At 39.3% G+C, this 24,104-nt stretch overlaps 1 protein-coding gene across 1 annotated transcript in view; it reads left to right on the forward strand.

Annotated features, from left to right (window-relative positions):
• The window catches only part of NEK10 (NIMA related kinase 10), a 227,496-nt gene that overhangs the window by 171,702 nt on the left and 31,690 nt on the right, over positions 1 to 24,104 (forward strand). Inside the window, 7 exon segments of the mRNA XM_030329784.1 lie at positions 3,959 to 3,996; positions 4,096 to 4,239; positions 17,262 to 17,266; positions 20,574 to 20,595; positions 22,453 to 22,470; positions 22,473 to 22,532; positions 22,535 to 22,551. Of these exon segments, the coding sequence (XP_030185644.1) occupies positions 3,959 to 3,996; positions 4,096 to 4,239; positions 17,262 to 17,266; positions 20,574 to 20,595; positions 22,453 to 22,470; positions 22,473 to 22,532; positions 22,535 to 22,551 (304 nt within the window).

Raw genomic sequence — 24,104 nt, forward strand, 5'->3', positions numbered from 1 at the left:
TTCATTCATTCAATTAATATTTATTATTGTACACTGGCACATACCAGACAATGCCGGGTCCATCTTTGCATTTCCCAGGTGGCAGTGTATTGTGCATAGGTGCCAGCCCCCAAATACTTGTTAATTAATTGATGAATGACTGTTATCTTAGCATAAATTCTATATCTCTCTTTGGAATAGGACTAAAATCCCACCTATTGACTTGAACCTACAAGCCTTTGCCATAGTCACAGCATAAGTCCCCATTTTACTTTATTTTTTTCTTAAAGATTCTGTTGCTCAGGCAACGAGATTTCTCCATGCCTGCTTGCATCCTGTCGCCAAGGCAACAGGGTGTAGTTGGCAGGTTGGTTTGAGATATTGGATGTTTGCGGTCTTGGAGATGCGTTTGGTTCACAACTTCTTTGATAAATCAGGATATGCATAATTTGTACTCAAGGATGTGCACCTGGCATTAGTCTTTGAGTCACATAAAAGATGATTGTGGACATTTGAGACCATCCAGCATCATATATGTGACCAGAAAGACTCTTGTAGAACCTCAGGACCTATGGGTTTTGCCTCCTTTTAGCAGAAGCCTTGCTTATTTTGACTTGTTGGTGTTCTCTACTCGCCCTTTTCATAATCCATATCTTGTTTTACTTAAATTGAATACTTGATCACTACTGGCCAGAATCAACCTAGCCTATCTGCCAATGTCACAATCAAGCAGCCTCACAGAAACAATGATCAGTAAGACCACTTTATTTCTTTTCTGTGACAGTTCTAAACTTTTCTGGCTAATTGCTTGTTTGTTTCTGGCTGTTATTGGAGTAAGGACGGAGAGCCACAGGGTCACTATTCTCCTTTCCTGTAGTGACACCACCTCTGTTAACATTATAGATAAGTGAAAAGCCCATATTGAACAGGAGAACTCAATCCTGCATAATGCCGTGTTTTCACACAGGACATGTTTATGAATGTCACTACCAGAAAGAGACTTCTAAGTGGTAAAATGCTAGTTAGCTCAGATGGTATGATTGCAGTAGCCTCAGACAGCGTTATCTTAGTACTGTAAGTCAACCTTCTCATTTCAGAAGGTTAAATATTTCTTCTTTTTACCCACATCAAATAGTATTGACTACTTTTCACCACTGAATTAAGTTATGTAATGTGCCTCCTATGCGTGTGAAAATATTTCCTTGGTTCAGAAGTATTTGAAACAGTTTTACAAGGTATAAAATTCTAGAACTCCATCTCTTTATGGCCAGGACTCCTCTAAACACAATAAGTATCCCAGTAATTTACTCTGAACTTGAATTCATTCAGCGGAAAGTTGATTTAAAAAATTACAAAGCTAAACCTTCAATCTCCACCTTACCTGTTATTGGTTTGGGGTGGAAGTTGTAGGCTAACACTCAGATGCAGTGCTTCAATTTCTGCTTTAGGTTATAAATTCTGGATGAAGTCGCCCCGGATCTGAAGAGAGCTGGAGGCATGACCTTTTGGAATCCTTTGAAACCTTCCGTTTCTCTGCAATTCTGTTTTAATCAGCCTGAAGTTCTATTAGTCAATGCCCATTTTAAAAGTTTCAGAGGACACAAGCTTCATTATATTAAGCCTTTTCACCAGAAAACATCTCTAGACTGTTCTCTTTGTGTTAAGTCATCTCTGCCTGTTTTCCAGCTTACACTCTCATGGGAAACCATCATCTGCAGCCATAATGTTCTATTGCGCATAAACATTCAATCCAGTCCTAGAGGCAGACTTCCCTCAGGCTTTGCATAATTTCAATCTTTTGTCCATCTGGACCTAATGATTGTGTAGTTAAATGTTGTCCCTTCTGGCTACAATTAGTCTGTTCTATTTGGCAATTTCAGATGAGTATGCTTTCTTGTGATCCATGATATGATTTGCAGAGAAATTAACAGTTTTTCTGCTATACGTATATAATCTTGTAAGTTCCAAGGCTAAGGATTGTTTCTTTTCACCATCCCGTCTCTAATGTCTGGCACAGTTTCTACACGTAGTGGGCACTTCATCGATATTTGTTGAATGAACGTGTGATGTTTATTTTTAAAGATCCCCTAAAGTTCATTTAGAGCCCCTAAAGAAGAATTTAGAATTATATTAAGGAGTAGCAAAGTTGGCAGCAACTCAGCATCGTCAGGATAGTCTATTTCACATATATGACTAGCCCATTTTTTTAACATATAAAAATGTTTGGAATTTTGGATTCTTCAGGACAGCTGGAAGATTCATCTAGTTAACTCGACCTGTGAGTGCTTATGATCTATCAAAAGTACCTGTAACCTTAGGAATAAAAGATTTTTGCACGTTACATTTTTTCTAATTTTTAAAAAAATATTTATTCATTTTTAAGAGAGAGAGAGAGAGACAGAGAGAGAGAGAGAGAGAGAGAGAGCGCGAGAGAGCATGAGCTGGGAGGGGCAGAGACAGGGAGACACAAAATCCGAAGCAGGCTTCAGGCTCTGAGCCCCCAACGCAGGGCTCGAACTCACGAGCCGTGAGATCATGACCTGAGCCGAAGTCAGATGCTTACCTGACTGGGCCACCCAGGTGCCCCTCGCAAATTACATTTTAATTCACCATTTAGGATAGTCCAAGAAGTATCACAGGCTTTGCAGCTATGTGGCATGACTTTTAGCCTCAGTCGTAATTTCTGTGAAGACAGCGACTCTGGAATGCACTGTTGAATATGGAGGCCACTGGCCACGTGTGACCCTTGAGCAGCTGAAATGTAGCTGGTGTGACAGAGGAACGAAATTTTTAATTTCATTTTAATATTGATTTAAATACAAAACTGAATGTCGAGTATCTCATGAGTTTTGTATTTAGTGCATGCTGAAATGAGAATATTTTAAAGATAAAGGGTTAAACAAAATATGTTCTGAAAATTAATGTCACTTCTTTATTTCTACTTTTTAAAAATGTGGCTACCAGAAGATTTAGACTTATGTCTGTGGTTTGCATTATATTTCTATTGGGCTGTGCTAGACCCACCCGGAAGGCTAAGGGGCAGGGTTATTCATTGGCACTTGCTGTGATAGAGCAAGTATGTCATGGATGTGAGGGTATGAGGTGCTGAAACAGATGGTCTGCTCCTCAGCCGGGAGGCATCCTGCCCATTTTGGACACTGCTGAGATTATGCCCCTCTTTCTGAGGGCGGGGGCTACCCATTTTCTTTCTTTAAACATGCCGCTTCTCCCACAACTAGGCAGAGTGTATTAACCGTACAAGTCTGGCAAGTTTCACTGACTTTTCCAGGTTCTGAAAACTTGGGCTGGGAAAGGGACAGAGAAAATAATGCGATCAGGAGAGTGCTGGTATGGTGGGGAGTTAGGAGCGGGAAAGGAAGGGAAGGAACTTGCCATCAAATGCAAAGATTTTGCCATTAATCTAGTACGTCAGCTGGTCAGTGGGTAAATGAGTGCCAGTTTTGTTTTGCTTCGTAACTTAAGGTATGTGTTGCATTTATGTATCAAGAATTCTATGCTTAAAATGAAAGTGTCGGTGTAAGAGATTTATTAACCATGTTTATTTGTATTTAAATCCCGGGGCACCTGGTTGACACAGTCGGTTAAGCTCAGGTCATGATCTTGCAGTTCACAAGTTTGAGCCCCTCATCGGGCCCTGTGCTGACAGCTCAGAGCCTGGAATCTGCTTTGGATTCTGTGACCTCCTCTCTCTCTGCCCCTCCCCAGCTTAATCATTCTGAGAGTTTCTAAACCACTGTGATGAGATAGGGTTTTTCCACGTGCCGGTAAAATGTCAGGTCTGCTGTGGGCTTGCATGGGCTTATTCTTCTGTTTGTTAAGCTCTCAAGAACATCTTGAGGGAAAATAATCTTCTTTCAATTTTTACACTATAAAGCATAGTGGGGCATAGGCTTTCAGTCAATGTTAGTCAAATCCAAGTTGAATGAGTCCTCGTAACGGCCCCTAATTCTGTTTTCAGGGACTTCACTGGTGGAATAGGATCCAGACCAAGACCAGGTAATTTCGTGTTGGCAGTAACAAGATCACACTTGCCTCCCCGATACTCAGTATGATTTATGTTACAGTTTCATATCTTTCCCCCTTTTATTTCTTCAGCTTTGCTGCCTCTTGACCTGCTTCTGAAAGTACCACCCCCCATGCTCAGGGCCCACGTTAAGGAGCTAGAGGCCGAGTTAGTGACGGGGTGGCAGTCCCATAGCCTTCCCGCCGTGATTCTTCGCAATCTCAGAGATCATGGTAGTACTTATTAGATCAAGTCGATGTCCAGCACACGATGGGCGAACACAGAATTCTAGTTGGGACTGAATGGGTCTGAATGATGCTTGGGAGGTAATTTTAATACAAGCGGCAGGAGAATTTGGTTTGTTTGTCCACCGTTATTAGTTTGGCAATTTAACAGTATCAAAATGCTTTCTGTGTTCACTTATTTGATTGAAATATTACAGGCTGTTTTTCTAAAATTTACACTTCTGCTTTGGTGGGGATGTTAGCCAATTAAACTATTTGTGCTTAAAATGCATACCTCCTAGCAAAAAATAGTAACTGTTTTATATTCATGTTTCTATAAGCTCTATGCCTATATGATACAAAGGAGTGAAGTTTATCTTTGTCTGGCTCCTTTATTCTGACATAGATAGTCCTTTTTAGTTATTTCTATTTGTATCTGATTAAAACAATACTGTATCCTGTTTTTGTTAATAATTTAAAAATTATGGATTCTTAAAACATAAAAGTTTGTAGTAATGGTTTGGGGGGGGAGGGTGAGTGTATCGCTTAATGTTTTGAATTTCCATTAAAGAGGACCAAAGTACGACAGTAGTAGTAAAACTGTTAGCTAAGTCTGGACAATTCAGGGAAAAAGTATAGCAATTGTGCTCTTAACATATGTATGAATGTATGACTCTTGAGTTCTAATTTACTACTTTGGTTAATTTGAAATTGTTGCTTAATGCTGTTTTCATTTTGGCTTCCTTAACTCACATTCTTTTGTAGAGTTAACACCTATGGTGAACATAAGTGATGGGAATTGATTTTTGGTAACATTAGTCCATGTCTTCACATTTATTAAATTTGCTTTGGAAGAGTTATTGACAGTCTGGGGCCATTTACACCATCAGCATAGATGCAAAAAAAAAAGGTGGTTTTGTTATTGAGATGTCCATAGTTATCATGCTGACCATGCTGTCTGGCATAAGGTAAGTTCATACGTAACATAATCGTGAAGCTGAAATGATTGTTGTGGATTGACTTTATAATAGCAAGAGCAGAACACGTATTTATGTAAGCAATTCACAATTCTGTTCTGATTCATAATAGGAATTCCTTTTCCTAAAGGGCATGTTGAATTGGCTCAGTTTTAGACTTATTTTATATCCATGAAATTGATCAGATCTCTTGACCTTTAAACAAACTAATCACATTATAGCAGTTTACATGTAATATATTGTATTTTTAAAAATTTTTTTTTCAACGTTTTTTATTTATTTTTGGGACAGAGCGAGACAGAGCATGAACGGGGGAGGGGCAGAGAGAGAGGGAGACACAGAATCGGAAACAGGCTCCAGGCTCTGGGCCATCAGCCCAGAGCCCGACGCGGGGCTCGGACCCACGGACCGTGAGATCGTGACCTGGCTGAAGTCGGACGCTTAACCGACTGCGCCACCCAGGCGCCCCTATATTGTATTTTTTAGACTTACAGTCTGTTGTTCCATCCAGTTTTTAAAAGTTCACTGACATATTTCTTATTTAAAACAATATACTACAGTGTTGTCAGTGAATACAAAAGTTCACCCATAAAGGGCAATGTTTCTATTAATATTGTAGACACATCAGAAGTTATACTTTTTAGCGTTGTGGGTAAATTTGGACTATTTTTGCTTTATCAGATCACAAACAACTGATACCAGCCCCATCCACTTAGCTCACCTCACCTGCAAGTCATGCTCCATTCCAGTTGTTTTCTCTGTGTCTCTAGCCTAACTCAGAGAATGAAAAGGTGATTTGTTTTTGTTTTAAAGTTTGTTTTATTTATATTGAGAGAGAGAGAGACAGAGAGAGAAAGAATGAGTGGGGGAGGGATAGAGAGAGAGGGAGACAGAGAATCCCAAGCAGGATCTGTGCTGTCAGCGCAGAAACCGTCGATCCCACAAACCGGGAGATCATGACCTGAGCCAAAATCAAGAGTTGCCCCCTTAACTGACTGAGCCACCCAGGCACCCCAGAGAAGGTGCCATAAATAGAGCTCTCCAACAGTAGGGAAATAAGTTCGGACCACGGTGTCATGAGACACTATTGGTCTGGGCAGTTGTAAGTTATATCTTAAATATTCGTTACTCAGAATAGGCAAAACACTGAAATGTGTGGATGATTAATTTTTTTAAAGCAGATTGTATTAATGTATTTTCACTTAACGTTTGATTTAGCTTTTTTGGATAGAAAGGAACATGCTTGGATGAAAGGAACATTATGTACAACCAACAGCCACAGCCTGTATTGTCTAAATGTCCTGGAAAAAGTTGTCAGGGCGGGAAGAATTTTGTCAAAACCTGGTATGCTTCCAGGACTCTGTCTAGAATGTAAACATCATTTTCCATATGCTATGGAAGAAAAAAATGGTCAGAACTATGATTTTAGAGTACCAAGTGACTGTATTATAACATGATCTTTTCTATCTGGTACTCCTTTTTTGTTGTTGTTTTCTTAATTTACATCCAAGTTAGTTAGCATATAGTGCAATAATGATTTCAGGAGTAGAATCCAGTGATTCACACCCTACATGTAGCACCCAGAGCTCATCCCAACAAGTGTCTTCTTTAATGTCCCTTGCCCATTTGGCCCATCCCCCCACCCACAACCCCTCCATCAACCCTCAGTTTGTTCTCTGCATTTAAGAGTCTCTTATGTTTTGTCTACCTCCCTGTTTTTATATTATTTTTGCTCCCCTTCCCTTACGTTCATCTGTTTTGTATCTTAAATTCTACATATGAGTGAAGTCATATGATATTTGTCTTTCTCAGGATGAGGCTCCATAGCTCAGGGGTTAGAGCTCTGGTCTTGTCTTTCTCTGACTGACTAAATTCGTTTAGCATAATATGCTGTAGTTCCACCCACATTGTTGCAAATGGCAAGATTTCATTCTTTTTGATTGTCGAGTAATACTCCATTGTGTGTGTGTGTGTGTGTGTGTGTGTGTGTGTGTGTGTCACACCACATCTTCTTTATCTATTCATCTGTAGATGGACATTTGGGCTCTTTCCATACCTTGGCTATTGTCAATAGCATTGCTATAAACATTGGGGTGCATGTGCCCCTTTGAAACAGCACACCTGTATCCTTTGAATAAATACCTAGTAGTGAAATTGCTGGGTCGTAGGGTAGTTTTATTTTTAGTTTTTGAGGAACCCCCATACCGTTTTCCAGAGTGGCTGCACCAGTTTGCATTTCCACGAGCAGTGCAAAAGAGATCCTCTTTCTCCACATCCTTGCCAACATCTGTCATTGCCTGAGTTGTTAATTTAGCCATTTTGATTGGTGTGAGGTGGTATCTCATTGTGGTTTTGATTTATATTTCCCTGATGATAAGTGGTGTTGAGCATTTTTTCATGTGTCTGTTAGCCATCTGGATGTCTTTTTTGGAAAAGTATCTATTCATGTCGTTTACCCATTTCTTCACTGGATTATTTGTTTTTTGGGTGTTGAGTTTGATAAATTCTTTATAGATTTTGGATACTAACCCTTTATCTGATATGTCATTTGCAAGTATCTTCTCCCATTCTGTCAGTTGCTTTTTGGTTTTGCTGATTGTTTCCTTCAGCGTGCAGAAGCTTTTTATCTTGATGCGGTCCCAATAGTTCATTTTTGCTTTTGTTTCCCTTGCCTCCGGAGATGTGTTGAGTAAGAAGTTGCTGTGGCCGAGGTCAAAGACGTTTTTGCCTGCTTTCTCCTGTAGGATTTTGATGGCTTCCTGTTTTATGGGGTTTTTTTGTGTGTTCATCCATTTTGAGTTTATTTTTGTGTGTGGTGTCAGAAAGTGGCCCAAGTTCATTCTGCATGTCACTGTCCAGTTTTCCCAGCACCATTTGCTGAAGAGACTGTCTTTACTCCATTGGATCCTCTTTCCTGCTTTGTCAAAGATTAGTTGGCCATACATTTGTGGGTCTGTTTCTGGGTTCTCTATTCTTTCCGTTGATCTGAGTGTCTGTTTTTGTATCAGTACCATACTGTCTTGATAGTTACAGCTTTGTAATACATCCTGAAGTCTGGAATTGTGATGCCTCCAGCTTTGGTTTTCTTTTTCAGGATTGCTTTGGCCATTTGGGGCCTTTTCTGTTCCACAAAAAATTTAGGATTGTTTGTTCTAGCTCTGTGAAGAATGCTGGTGTTATTTTGATAGGGATTGCATGGAATTTGTAGATTGCTTTGGGTAGAATCGACATTTTAACAATATTTGTTCTTCCGATTCATGAGCATGGAATATTTTTCCATTTTTTTTGTGTCTTCTTCACTTTCTCTCATAAGCTTTCTATAATTTTCAGTGTATAGATTTTTTACTTCTTTGGTTAGGTTTATTCCCAGGTATTTTATGGTTTTTGGTACAGTTGTAAATGGGATTGATTCCTTGATTTCTCTTTCTATTGCTTCATTATTGGTGTATAGAAATGCAATCAATTTCTGTGCATTGATTTTATATGCTGCGGCTTTGCTGAATTCACGGATCAGTTCTAGCAGTTTTGTTGGTGGAATCTTTTGGAATCTTTCCATATAGAGTATCATGTCATCTGCAAAGAGTGGAATTTTGACTTCCTCCTTGCCAATTTGGATAATTTTTATTTCTTTGTGTTGTTTGATTGCTGAGGCTAAGACTTCCAATACTATGTTGAATAACAGTGGCAAGAGTGAACATCCCTGTCTCATTCCTGACCTTTGGGAGAAAGCGCTCAGTTTTTCCCCATTGAGGATGATATTAGCATTGGGTCATTCATATATGGCTTTTATGATCTCAAGGTATGAACCTTCTATCCCTACTTACTTGAGGGTTTTTATCAAGAAAAGATGCTGTATTTTGTCAAATGCTTTCTCTGCATCTATTGAGAGGATCATGTGGTTCTTGTCCTTTCTTTTATTAGTGTGATGTATCACATTAATTGTTTTGCAGATATTGAATGAGCCTTGCATCCCAGGTATAAATCCCACTTGGTCATGGTGAATACTTTTTTAATGTATTGATGGAGCTGGTTGGCTAATATCTTGTTGAGGATTTTTGCATCCATGTTCATCAGGGAAATTGGTCTATAGTTCTCCTTTTTAGTGGGGTCTCTGTCTGGTTTTGGTAATCAAGGTAATGCTGGCTTCATAGAAAGAGTTTGGAAGTTTTCCTTCCATTTCTATTTTTTGGAGCAGCTTCAAGAGAATAGGTGTTAATTCTTTAAATGTTTGGTAGAATTCCCTTGGAAAGCTATCTGGCCCTGGGCTCTTGTTTTTTGGGAGATTGTTGATTACTAATTCAATTTTGTTACTGGTTATGGGTCTGTTCAAATTTTCTATTTCTTCCTGTTTCAGTTTTTGTAGTGTATATGTTTCTAGGAATTTGTCCATTTCTTCCAGATTGACCAATTTATTGGCATATAATTGCTCATAATATTCTCATATTATTGTTTGTATTTCTGCAATGTTGGTTGTGATCTTTCCTTTTTCATTCTTAATTTTAATTATTTGGGTCCTTTTTTCTTTTTTCTTTTTAATTTTTTTTTAACGTTTATTTATTTATTTATTTATTTTTAAATTTTTTTTTTTTCCAACGTTTATTTATTTTTGGGACAGAGAGAGACAGAGCATGAACGGGGGAGGGGCAGAGAGAGAGGGAGACACAGAATCGGAAACAGGCTCCAGGCTCTGAGCCATCAGCCCAGAGCCCGACGCGGGGCTCGAACTCACGGACCGCGAGATCGTGACCTGGCTGAAGTCGGACGCTTAACCGACTGCGCCACCCAGGCGCCCCACGTTTATTTATTTTTGAGACAGCGAGAGACAAAGCATGAACGGGGGAGGGTGAGAGAGAGGGAGACACAGAATCTGAAACAGGCTCCAGGCTCTGAGCCGTCAGCACAGAGCCCGATGCGGGGCTCAAACTCACGGACCATGAGATCGTGACCTGAGCCGAAGTCGGCCGCTTAACCGACTGAGCCACCCAGGCGCCCCTCTTTTTTCTTTTTGATCAAACTGGCTAGGGGTTTATCAATTTTGTTAATTCGTTCAGAGAACCAGCTTCTGGTTTCACTGATCTGTTCTACTGTTTTTGTTTTGTTTTGTTTTGTTTTGTTTTGTTTTGATAGCATGGATTTCTGCTCTAATCTTTATTATTTCCTGTATTCTGCTAGTTTTTGGTTTTATTTGCTATTCTTTTTCCAGCACTTTAAGGTGCAAGGTTAGGTTTTGTATCTGAGACCTTTCTTCCTTCTTTAGGAAAGCCTGGATTGCTATATATACTTCTCTCTCATGACTGCCTTTGCTGCATCCCAGAGGTTTTAGGCTGTGGTGTTATCATTTTCATTGACTTCCATGTACTTTTGAATTTCCTCTTTAATTTCTTGGTTAACCCATTCATTCCTTAGTAGGATGTTCTTTAATCTCCAAGTATTCATTGTCTTTGCAAATTTTTTCTTGTGGTTGATTTCAAGTTTCATAGTGTTATGGTCTGAAAATATGCACAGTATGATCTTGATCTTTTTGTACTTGTTGAGGGCTGATTTGTGTCCCAGTATGTGGTCTATTCTGGAGAACGTTCCATGTGCACTGGAGAAGAATGTGTATTCCGCTGCTTAGGATGAAATGTTCTGAATGTATCTGTTAAGTCCATCCAGTCCAGTGTGTCATTCAAAGTCATTGTGTCCTTGTTGATTTTCTGCTTAGATGATCTGCCCATTGTTGTAAGTGGGGTGTTGAAGTCCCCTACTATTATGGTAGTATTATCAATGAGTTTCTTTATGTTTGTGATTAATTGCTTTATATATTTGGGTGCTCCCACCTTTGGAGCATAAATAAATCCCACATTGGGATTTATCCTATCTTGGGGGGCATAAATGTTTACAATTTTTAAATCTTTTTCGTGGATACACCCATTAATTATGATCTAATGCCCTCCTTCATTCCTTGTTACAGTCTTTATTTTAAAATCTAGATCATCTGATATAAGTATGGCTACTCCAGCTTTCTTTTGGCAACCATTAGCGTGATAGATGGTTCTCCATCCTCTTACTTTCAATCTAAAGGTGCCGTTGGCTCTAAAATGGGTCTCTCGTAAACAGTGTATCGCTGGATCTTGTTTTCTTATCCATTCTGTTACCCTGTGTCTTTTGATTTCAGTGTTTAGTCTATTGACATTTAGAGTAAGTATAGAAAGATAGATATGAATTTATTGCCATTGGGGAGTTGGAGTTTGTGGTTGTGTTCCCTGTTCTTTCTAGTCTTTGTTGCTTTTGGTCTTTTTTCTCCCCTCAGAGAATCCCTCTTAAAATTTCTTGCAGGGCTGGTTTAGTGGTCACAAACTCCTTTAGTTTTTATTTGTCTGGAAAACTCTTTATCTCTCTTTCAATTTTGAATGACATCCTTGCTGGATAAAGAATTCTTGGCTGCCTATTTTTCTAATTCAGTATGTTAAATATATCCTGCCACTCCTTTCTGGCCCGCCAAGTTTCTGTGGATAGGTCTGCTGAAAACCTGATCTGTCTTCTCTTATAGGTTAAGGATTTTTTTCCCTTGCTGCTTTTATAATTCTTTCCTTTTCTGTGTATTTTATGAATTTGACTATAAATGCCTTGTTGATGGTCGTTTTTTATTGAATCTAATGGGAACCCTGTGCTTCTTGGATTTTGATGTCTGTGTCTTTCCCCAGGTTAGGAAAGTTTTCTGCTAGGATTTCCTCACGTAAACCTTCTACCCCCTTTTCTCTCTCTTCATCTTCTGGGACTCCTATGATTCAGATGTTGTTCCTTTTTTTTTTAAATTTTTTTTTTCCAACATTTATTTATTATTATTTTTTTTTAATTTTTTTTTCAACTTTTTTTTTTATTTATTTTTGGGACAGAGAGAGACAGAGCATGAACGGGGGAGGGGCAGAGAGAGAGGGAGACACAGAATCGGAAGCAGGCTCCAGGCCCTGAGCCATCAGCCCAGAGCCTGACACGGGGCTCGAACTCATGGACCGCGAGATCGTGACCTGGCTGAAGTCGGACGCTTAACCGACTGCGCCACCCAGGCGCCCCTAACGTTTATTTATTTTTAAGACAGAGAGAGACAGAGCATGAACGGGGGAGGGGCAGAGAGAGAGGGAGACACAGAATCGGAAACAGGCTCCAGGCTCTGAGCCATCAGCCCAGAGCCTGACGCGGGGCTCGAACTCCCGGACCGCGAGATCGTGACCTGGCTGAAGTCGGACGCTTAACCGACTGCGCCACCCAGGCGCCCCAGATGTTGTTCCTTTTTAATGAGTCACTGAGTTCTCTAATTCTTATATCATGCTCTTTTGCCTTAGTTTCCCTCTTTTTCTGCTTCATTATTCTCCATAATTTTGTCTTCTATATCATTGATTTGCTGCTCTGCTTCATCCATCCTTCCCGCTGTGGCATCAACTCAGTTATAGCATTTTTAACACTTTCCTAACTAGATTTTACTTATTTTATCTCTGCTGAAAGGGATTCTATGCTTTTTTCAACCCCAGCCAGTATTCATTTTATCATGATTCTACATTCTAGTTCAGATATCTTGCTTGTATCTGTGTTGATTAAGTCCCTGGCTGTCATTTCTTCCTGTTTTTTCTTTTGGAGTGAATTCCTACATTTTGTCATTTTGGAGGAAGAAGAAGAATTAATAAAATAAAAAATTAAAATTAAAAAGTTAAAACAACACAAAAAGAAAATAAATTAAGCTAGATCCTAGGTGTGTTTTGGTCTGCTTTTTGAAGGAAGCTTTATAGCATAGAGAAAAAGGGAAAGAAAAAAAAAGGTAAGAAAATGTTTGCAAATTTTAAAAAATGTAAACAATAAAACAGAATAAATGAAATGAAGGAAGTGAAATAGAATTTTAGAAATTACAAAAAATAAAACATATAGTAAAAAATTAAAATTTTTTTTATAAAAATGGAAAATAAAAATATTATTTTTTTCTTTCTGTATCCAAGAATGAGAAAAAGAAAAAAAATGAATACATGCATCAGCAAACATAATAAAATTACATTGAGTTTCCTCTAGAAGTAAAACTATGCAGCACTTTATAGTCTGTACACTAAGCAGGTGGAGAGACTTGTGTTGGTCCTTTTAGGACTTGGTTGTTGCAGTTGGATGGGGCTTGGTGTAATGGCTCTATTCTCCACTAGGTGGCGCTGCTTAGCTTATTGGGGTGGATCTATGTGTCTTGTGTGTGCACGTATGCACATGCGCAGGAGAGGTGAAAATGGTGTTACCCAGCTTCCCAGTCCGTAGCACCAGTACTCTGTGTTCTCACCAACCGACAATCGAGCACCCCTCCTTTGCTCTGGCTTCTGTCCACTCCCTGCTTCTACACTGTCTGCATCCAAGCTGTCAGACTTCTAGGCAGCACCTTCCTCCCAAATTTGATCTCAAATGGGGCTGTGTTTCCAAACCCCTCACTTCCGAAAGCCCTGCGACTTGGACCTTCCCCCACCCTCTGGAGGAGGGTCTCGCTGGGCAGTGGCCGATGCCGGCTTGCCCCTGGGAACATTCATGCAGTCACACTGCTGCAGAGGCTCAGAGATTGTGGCTGGGTGCTGGCTTGCCTCAGAAGAAATTCATGTGATCACAGTGGCAGCAGTGCAGGGATTATGGTAAATCACAACACACAACTGGCGCCGGATTTCACCACACCCTGGTGTCTTTGTTCCAATACCAACAATCGTGGCTGTTCTCTGGGGTCTGCTAGGACCTTTGCCTGTGGGGAGGCCATAGGGCCTCTACCACATGCCCTCCTATCAGGGGAACCGCTTCTCCCCGTGTGCCTGGCCAGACCCCTCTGACCCTGCTGCCTGCTCCTGGGGATTCACCCTTCCCACTAGATCACTGCCAGGTATTGAGCTGTGGAATTTCCAACTCTGCTGTCCCCTGTTTATAGAGTCCTGATGGTATTAAAACCCTCTCCTTTCTCCTTTCTCCCTTTCTTGTTCAGTCACTTGTGGGTGTTTCCATTCTTTCTCTTTCTCTCCAGCTACTTTCAGGGAGAGTGTTTTTCCTCTACTCCCCCCCCCCCAACTTTCTCTGTCCTCTCTCTGCAAAAACAGCTCCCTACTTTCCGTGGCTTCTCTCTTTCCCAGTTCACCTCTGTGCACCGTATACCTGCCAAGTTCTGTGGCTCAAGTTATGTGGATTATTGTGTTAATCCTCAGCTCAATTTTCTAGGTGTGCAAAATGGTTTGGTGCTGTTCTAGCTACATTTCAGGGATGAAAGAAACAGAGAACTTCCATGCTGCTCTGCCATCTTGGCCCCTCCCCCAATGAAAAATATCTGATACTCCTAATGTGAACTTCTAGGTTCATACTGTGGTGTTACAGCAGTATTTAATGCACCTCAAACTCCTGCAGAACAAATAACCATGGAACCATTTTAAGTTAGCACTATTAAAGTCTCTTGTTCTGTCTTTTAATACTAACTGTATTGGGTAAATAATTTATTATATACATATTTTATACATATTACATGTACATATACATTACATATACATGTTCTTTGCCAAAAGAAATGAAAACTTAAGAATTTCTATATTGCAACTGGTGCAGCCGCTCTGGAAAACAGTGTGGAGGTTCCTCAAAAAATTAAAAATAGATCTACTTCATGACCCAGCAATAGCACTGCTAGGAATTTACCCAAGGGATACAGGAGTACTGATGCATAGGGGCACTTGTACCCCAATGTTTATAGCAGCACTCTCAACAATAGCCAAATTATGGAAAGAGCCTAAATGTCCATCAACTGATGAATGGATAAAGAAATTGTGGTATATATACACAATGGAATACTACGTGGCAATGAGAAAGAATGAAATATGGCCTTTTGTAGCAACATGGATGGAACTGGAGAATGTTATGCTAAGTGAAATAAAGCATACAGAGAAAGACAGATACCATATGTTTTCACTCTTATGTGGATCCTGAGAAACTTGACAGAAGAGCATGGGGGAGGGGAAGGGGAAAAAAAAAAGTTAGAGAGGGAGGGAGGCAAGCCATAAGAGACTCTTAAAAACTGAGAATAAACTGAGGGTGGATGGGGTTGGGAGGCAGGGAAGGGTGGGTGATGGGCATTGAGGAGGGCACCTTTTGGGATGAGCACTGGGTGTTATATGGAAACCAATTTGACAATAAATTTCATATTAAAAAAAGAATTTCTATATTGCATAAATGAAAATATTAACACTCATTAACATGGACTGAATGAATGAACAAACATTTTTAGCATGTTAAATATTTTAGCTCTATTTCCCTAACTTTAGTCACTGATAGATTACCAATGCACAAATTTGGCCATATCTGAGTATCATCTGTACTACTATTTTCCTAATATATGTTTCTTTAATTTGATTCACTTTACCAAATTTAATTAAAGGAGAGTTTATACTATTGCTATAATTTATTGCTACCAGTATAGAATCACTCACCATAAATAGATGGCAATTGTAAAAATAATGAAATATAAGCAAAACAACATGATTAAATTCTAAGTAGATATTGTTGTCTGCTTATCCTGAAGTCTGCTTTCTTTGTTATGAAAGAACATTAGTTAATCTGAAAAATGGTGATGATGACATACTTGTTCCACACTGAAACTTATTGATGACATACTTGTTCCACACTGAAACTTATTCCTTGATAGAATCAATAGAAAGAAAAGAAAATTGGAAAAGTTTCATATCCAGTCTACTTACTAGGTAAAATTATCCTGTACAAGTGCCTCATGACTTAGAAGACTCAGTTCTTTAAAAATAATCATTTAGTTGTGTTGTCTATCAATCAAACAACAGGATATTTTGAATGGGGCGGAAGCATGTGGTAGGTTGTGTATAAAAAACAGACCTTTCCTCTTTAGGTAGGGAAAATGGTATCATATATTTGTGAAAATTAAACTATACCGCAACTTATTATTATGAGAAATCTATCCTTTGTCAAGTACTAGAATACGTTTTAATAATATGGATGCTGTTAGCATGGGTCAAATGTAAATTTTGGGGAGTGCCAGTTAAACCCAAATTTAAAGTGCAAATGGAATGTCAACTATGAATATGGCCTAATTTGACTGGATTGACACCAGTATTTCCCCCTCCCTTGCTCAGTTTTCCCATTTCTCAGCAGCGAACAGCCAGGCACTGAGCTGATGTATGGGAATTCTTATGCTCTGCATTCTGAATAGAAATTGTCACATCATGATTTCTGGGCTCTTAATTATGCTTTCTTACTAGATGGCTGAGAAGCTATTTTTATACTTGTCTTTTGTTCATAAAGGTCAGATCTAAATTAAGGAGTCAATATTTCATCCAAATGTTCCAGAGAGTATGGCTTAATATTCCAGTCCTTATTTTGAGCAACCTTCAGAAGCTTGCTTTCAAGTTAGTTATTGACATGAAGTAATTAATACTAAATTTTACAACTGCCAAAGTGATTTTGAGTACATGCCTTCTCTTATTTTATTGCATGGCAATTCTTTAGCATATAAAAAAAAGTGCTCACCAGACTTTGATCCAATTTATATAATACTAGTCTAAACCATACAATTTGGCATATAATTAGATACTTTTTTTTATATTGTTTGTTGGGATTTGGATATATTGGTTAGATTTTCCAACCAAATTGTAAGCGTCTTTAGTAAAGTTTGAATATGTCTTGAGTACTTCCTCTGAGGTCAGGCCCTTGAAAATTACCTCTTGAGTAACTGATACAGACTACCACTGTATAAATCATTGTTTGAGAGCAATGCTGTTGAGAGCAACTGCATAAATATTCTGATGATAACTTAAAGAGTGGGGAACAATGACATTTTAGTGTTAGATTTAAGATTGGGGAAGGGGTGGGAGACAACAAGTTTCTTTTACCAGTGGTGATCTGCTTCCTAGTTCTTCCTGCCAAGGGAGACACTGAGGGAGTATGGACCAGGTCCCAGGTGAATGCTTCCTGGAGATGTTGATTTTTTTCATGTTCTTTGTAGGATAAAGTCTTTCCAAAGAGATACTCAAGTCTCACAGAAGTTATTCATGGCTAGAATCCAAGACCAAGTGCAAAATTGCAAATCAGCTATTGAGTGGTAGCTCACAACCGTGTCCTGGGGGTTTCTGCCCTGGGGGGAAGGCTAAGTGGAAGGGTGGGGGAAGAAAGCTACACCAGCTTTATAGTAAGAATAAAGGGAGTTCAGTGTGGCGTGGATGGATTGTAGCAGTGTACAAAATAATTGATTCAATGGAGAAAGGCAAGGCTCTCAAATTCTAAACTGCTATTATTAATGTTTTTTAATGGAACTTAAAAATAGTTTCAGGGTGTTTACAATCCCCTTAAAATAATTTGAATATTGTGGTTAGTGACAGGGGAGCCAATATTAATAAGAGGCAAGAGACGCTTTCTACTAGCTGAGCCAACCACCTTCCCTCCTGTATAGCCAAGACCTCACTCATTCTCAATTGACATTCCTCACTATGGGTTCCATAGATTATTTGGGACATTTTAGACAAGGTGTTAGTTAATTTCTTTAAATGTATATAACTACTTATTGTTTTTTTTACTGCATTGGAATGCAAAAGCATAATTCTGCTTGAAGTCATTCTTTAGCAAGTGTCCTAGTTTTATTTAACCCATTATTGATGGAACCAGATGGAGAATCAAAGACCTGGTTCCAAGAACATTTGAAGAACAGGGATTTATAGAGTAGTCAAGAAAGAAAAGCTGAAATAACATTGTTAAATTGAGCATAAGACTGGTGAAATAATACTATATATTTTTGTGATTAACTTCTTGATCAGCCTATAAAGTCATACCAATATATCAATTTCTACAGGTTAATCATGAACTCTACAGGCTGTAAACTGCCTGTACCTTTATTGGTGTGGATTATTAGTTAAATATACTGGGACATTTCCCAACAATATTAGATTAGGATCAAGTGGAGTTATTAGAAAATGCTCTAGCGTGATGTCAGAGAACCAAGCAATGATCATTTTGCCTGTTCTTCATGACTGTGATAAATTCTTGTTTAGGTAATTGAATGGGAGTTGGGGTCCCATCTTTTCTTTCTGTGTTGTGTTGTTTTGTTTTTTAGTTTGATCAGCCTTTGCATCCATAGTGCCAAATAGACTATATTTTTACACCACAATATTTTCTTCTTGAAAATTGCGGGTTTGGGGCGCCTGGGTGGCGCAGTCGGTTAAGCGTCCGACTTCAGCCAGGTCACGATCTCACGGTCCGTGAGCTCGAGCCCCCGCGTCAGGCTCTAGGCTGATGGCTCAGAGCCTGGAGCCTGTTTCCGATTCTGTGTCTCCCTCTCTCTCTGCCCCTCCCCTGTTCATGCTCTGTCTCTCTCTGTCCCAAAAATAAAATAAACGTTAAAAAAAAAAAAATTTAAAACACTAATTAAATTCACTATTATAACAAAACTGTAAAAGGAAATTAAAATGGAATCAATTTTAAAGTTTGATTTTATTTAAATTTAACGGTACCGAATATTATCTATCTTTTGCAGTAGGAACCCTATAGATACGAATCATAGGCATACTAGGTATGACTGATATCGAAATCTGCTTACTTCTGTGATATTTTTTAGGAGAAAATTATCTTAATAAAAATACTCAGGACAAAGTTATCAATGTAAATATGTGTTGCATTTTTTTGGTGAATATTAGGAAGCAAAGTATTTTTAGTGTGCTAATCTGAAAGATGAGAGAGAACGCTTTAAAACTCAAAATGATATGGCTAACATTTGCCACAAACTTGGTAGTTATTAATATTTAAATAATAAAAAAAATTTTAAAAATTATCTATTTGAACTTTTATCACTTTGTTTTCCTGAAATTAATAAGGGCTAAATAAATATATTTTGGCACGAGGAAATATAAAAACTTGTGAGGATTTCATCAGGTGGAAACAGAGGAATAATTGGTTCTCATTACCAGGATTAGCTGAAGTATTTCAGTAAATCTTGCCATGTTACAGAAGCAGCAGGTATCTGAGAGACTGTTCTGGTGGTAGCTAAGACTAAAAATTACCTTTAGTCTAGGTGATAAGGATGGGAAATTGAAAAGCAGTAACAGGTTAGATAAAAATGCTCTTAACATATAAGGTACAATAAAATGATTAGCATTCAGTCTATATAAAGAGCATTTACAAATCAATAAGAAAAAGAAGCATGGGACACAAACAGGAAATTCACCAAAGAAGTGCAATAGTCTCACCAGCATTTAGATAACCACAAAATAAAACAAAGTCAGATTGGCGAAACTGAAAAGTTTGATAATATGTAGTGTTGATTAAGGTGCAGAAAAAATTGATTCTCTTCTGGTCAATGTGAAAATTGACTCAGCTACTCAGATATGTATTTGTTAAGATAAGAAACGCGTATATCCAAGGGCCTAACTATTTGACTTCTGCTTATCTACCCTAAAAGACCTTTTGTACTTCTATGCAATGTACTCACGCACGTTTGCTCGCTGCAACATCATTTATAATCATGAGAGACTGAAAGCAAATTAAGTTCCCTTCCAGACAGAAGTGGCTAAGTAATAACTATGATGTATGCTGAACATGTAGTACTATGTAATAGTGGTTATAAAGAATGGGCTAGAACTGTGTGTGTTGAGAAAAAAGAATCTCCATGACAGACAGAGTCATGAGGGAAAAAAAAAATGTAGCACAGCCTTACAAGGTGTCGTCATTTATGAAAACATTGAAAAGAAATGTTTCATGTTTCATGAAAACATGAGAAGAAAGAAAGAAAACATTAGTAATACTATAGATTTTCTACAGTAGTAGCTTTCAGACTCTTTTGGGAATAAGCGGACCTCAACACAGTACACGTTTTATATCACAACTGAGTGGACCTACTATGTTCAATGCACTCTGAAATTTTTCTGTTCTGTCCCATTTCATTCCATCTCATTCCATCCCATGTATCAAAATGCTGGTCTTGACGCATTAAACTGTTTTCAGGATTCAATCACCCTTGAAAAATACTGTTGTGAAAGTACCCAGCTATGTATGTAAATGGATAGAAAAGTAACTGGAAGCTGGTATCAGGTACAGCTGATCCAGCTCTGGAGAGGCGCTGAGGGGTGGTGGTTCCAGGGAACCTCAAGGCTTTTATGTAACGCCTAGGTTGTTTTTGTGTTCATTTTGGCTTGCTTTACATCGGGCATGTGTTATTCTTTATTTTTTGGTGAATAAATCTAAACTATTTTTAAAAGTCAAAGATTTACTGGGTTGGAGGGAGCAGAGGTCAAAAGGTCTTAAGAAAAAATTGTTAAGCTGCATTGCATAACTGAGTAGTTCAGAAGACAGGCATTCTAGCTAACTATTTCTGTTTCTGTATTTAGGGCCAAGATGAGCACATTCTTGTGGCAAGGTAGAGTCAAACCCGTGTGATATCCCACTCGAAATGTCGTCACAGTCTAAGAACTCTCTGCCACGCTGTGAGATTTTAACTTGTGAAATATATCCACAGATCGATAACATAAAGTAGTCAGCACATAGTTGATCAAAAAAATCAAACCCCTCCAGTTTCAGAAAATGTGGAAGGTAATGTTGCCGTAACAACCTTCTCCTGGCCACGTTACATGGTCTGTAGTTTTCAGTATTGGTCTGGAAAACAAATAGCTATGTTGTAAGAATCATTTCTGTAGGAAACACCACTGTAGAAAATAATAGGACATATGTAAACTTGGCTATCTCTATAGGCTGGAGCAGATACCTCCAGCCTTGTGTGTTCTATTTTAGAGCTACCTTTCTGACCTATATTCACACTTTTACCCTAAGGGTAATTTATTAAACCTCATCTTAATAGTCAAGTAATTGATGATTAAAGGAGTTAGACACACTGCCTAGGGGAGATAGATCCTTTCAATTTCAAACACTTAGTCAAGGTATTAAATGCAGATAAACTACAATTAGATTATTTTTTATAAGAATTTCTCAACTAACTCAGTAAAGATGCCTGTAAACAAAGTAATATTTCTTTAAATGTTCTGTTTATTTTCTTTTTTGCGTTTGTGTCTAAATATAAATTTTCACATGCTCATAATAAAATAGGTTGAATCTTTAATGACCACATTAAATTTTCTCTGCAAATGTTTTGAAAACAATTTTATGGTAAAATATGCAAGCTTCTCAGAAAGCATTTATATAAGACTCATTTTTTCAGAATTTTAGCTATTGCTAAAGCAATGATTATGTTCACATTTAATTTCATAGAGGATCAAGGTCGTATGGAGTGAAGAAAGAGGGACTTGGAGCTTTTCTTTTAAAAGGGGTAATTGGCAAGAGTATTATTGGAGCAATCATGCTATGGGTCAGAGGGAGGGAGAGCAAGAGGAGGAGGAACCTGGGAAGGTGGAGAGGATAATATATATCCACATATCTGAAGTGTCTCTTCAGTTTTTCTTTTTCTCCAATGTGGACTGAGGGTGAGAGGGGGCAGAGGTGGCCTTCTGGCCCATCTAGAGGTTAAGGCCATTTCTTTAAAGAGTTTTAAGTTAAGGATGGACTACTTGTGGCTATGATATATGAAGGTGGGGAAGCCACTCATATGCAGTTTGACACGAAGCCAGCCTCAAACTGTGAAAGTGGAGTGGCAGTATGATGAGAAGTCAGGATAAGTTACCAATGTGTCTTATTTAGAGCTAGAGAAACATCCAGGTGAAACATTATAATTTGTAATAATCCAGGGTTACAGTAACCTTTAAACCCTTATTACAAATTGTGTATTTTTTGTTTGTTTGTTTCTGGGTTTTTTTTCCTCTGTAAGATTGCCTATTCGGTGTTTGTGTTAGTAGTTTTACTAAAATTAGTTTTAAAATATGATATTAAGGGCATAATGACTTTAAAATGTAAAAGCCTGATAGTCTGTTAACTGCACATATCTGAAGCCCAGCTTTTCAAAGGCCACAGTATCCAAAGCACCACTGACTCCTGGTGGCAGCCTGGTGTAATCGCAGGCAAAATTTCCAGGAGTATTTTTAATTGTTATAAAAGGTACATTGTTATGTTACTCAGAAGTCATATAAGTAAAAGGAAGAAGTGCATACCATATTGTAAAATATGGAAGCGTTACAAGGTCTCTGAATATTATCTCATTGGTAGGATCAAGATTTTAGCTTAATTAGTTTTTCAGAATTTTACCCCAAGTTCTACTAATATTTTCTACTAAATATTTTTGAAAGAGAAAACCAGGATCTTGACTGACTGCAGAATTTATCATCCACAGCATCTGCAGGGATTGCTGTGTCCAGAGGAAAGTACGACAGATCAGTGATCCTATTCAGCAGATCTTAATTCAGCTGCACAAATCATCTACATCACACAGGTCAGTATGCTAGCATTTTATTTCCTTTTCATCTTAAGTACAAGTTTGATGGTAATGTCGTTGAAGAACTACTTTGTGGAATTTTAAATTGGAACGAATGCTCATTTTTATTATCTCCAACTGCATATATTTGGGAACGCTTTGGCTTAGCGGCAGAGCTAGAGCTGGAAAGGTTGTAAGGTATAAAAAGCAAATATGGCAGTTTCCCCCTATGACTCATAACCTACTCTTTTGTCCGTGTCCCACCAAAATAAATTTCAACACAATGGCCCTTCATTATGGGGGTGAAAGTGGGGACAGGGCTGGGTTTTGAACAGCCTCGCTACAGGAAAGAAAAACTAGTGCCCCTGAGGAAACCTGAGGATGCCGGGTTTAAAACTAGGACCTCTCAGAGGAGTCAAGATGGTGGAGAAGCAGGGGGACCAGGATTTCCCTTATCCCTCACACACAGCAGTATTGAGGTCAGAACACTTGGAATACCCAGAAAGTCTATCTCCGGAGTGACAGAAAAATCTCCACAGATGGAGGGAGACAGATTGGCGGGACAGTGGGTGCGTGTATGCAAATTGGGGGAGACAAAACAGTGTGGGCGCAGAGGGAGGGATCCCCTTCTGTGGAGAGACAAAAGGAAGAGAAAGAGAAGCTGTGGATTGCAGTTTTGTGTTAGGACAAGAGAAAAAGCGCTCTGGACCACGGACTGGAGAATGAGAAATACGGAGAGTGCCAGTCTCTACTTTGCAAACAGCCTTAGGAGCTGAAGATCAGAGTTTTCAAAAGTGCATGACTTTCTCCGGACTGAAGCCGCTAAGTGTGTGTGTGCCTGGAGGGGAGGGGAGCCAGCCCTGGGTCGAGGTAGTGATCTCAGGAGTGCGCTGGGAGAAAACGGTTCCCTCCCTGAGTACTGTGAGAAGAGGGTATACTGCCCCCCCCCCCAAGAACAAAAGACCCTGCAGGTGCCAGCCAAAGGCCCTTTATCAGCAGGGCTGATTGGCATTTCCCCAGAACCAGGTCTGCGTGGTGTGCGATCCTTTAAGACATTGGGTTTTGAATCCCTTCTGAGCGCCTAGGGGGTGCGGGAGACTGTGGAGCAGGGCAAGCTGACTGCCCCCCACTACTCTGTGAGGGCTGCCTGAGCAGCATGGTTTGAGACGCCCAGTGGGGAGGAGAGATTGGTGTCACCATTTTCTCCCCAACACCGACACGGTGGGGCTTCAGGGCACGGCGCAGCGGGTCCAGTGGAGGCTGGACCCCCTTACACCAAGCCCCCGCCTGTCCGTGCCTGGTAACTGCGCTCTACTGGAGTGAGACTGACACTGGGCAAGCCAGACGGCCTCGCCTCCAGACCGCACAAGCCACCGGTTCCAGACACCAACAGACAAGTGTCCTGCCATTTTGTACGTAGTCCGTTGCTCTTTTTTTCCCTCTCTCTCTCTTTTCTTTCCTTCTCTGTTCTCTTCTTCTTCTTTCTACCCTCTTCTTTTTTTTCTTTGGAATGAGGCTCATAGTTTCTGATTTGGTTTTTGGTCAGTTCTTCTTGTGTGTGTGTATACGTA

This window comes from Lynx canadensis, chromosome C2, assembly GCF_007474595.2.
Source record: "Lynx canadensis isolate LIC74 chromosome C2, mLynCan4.pri.v2, whole genome shotgun sequence".
NCBI classification, from domain to species: Eukaryota; Metazoa; Chordata; class Mammalia; order Carnivora; family Felidae; genus Lynx; species Lynx canadensis.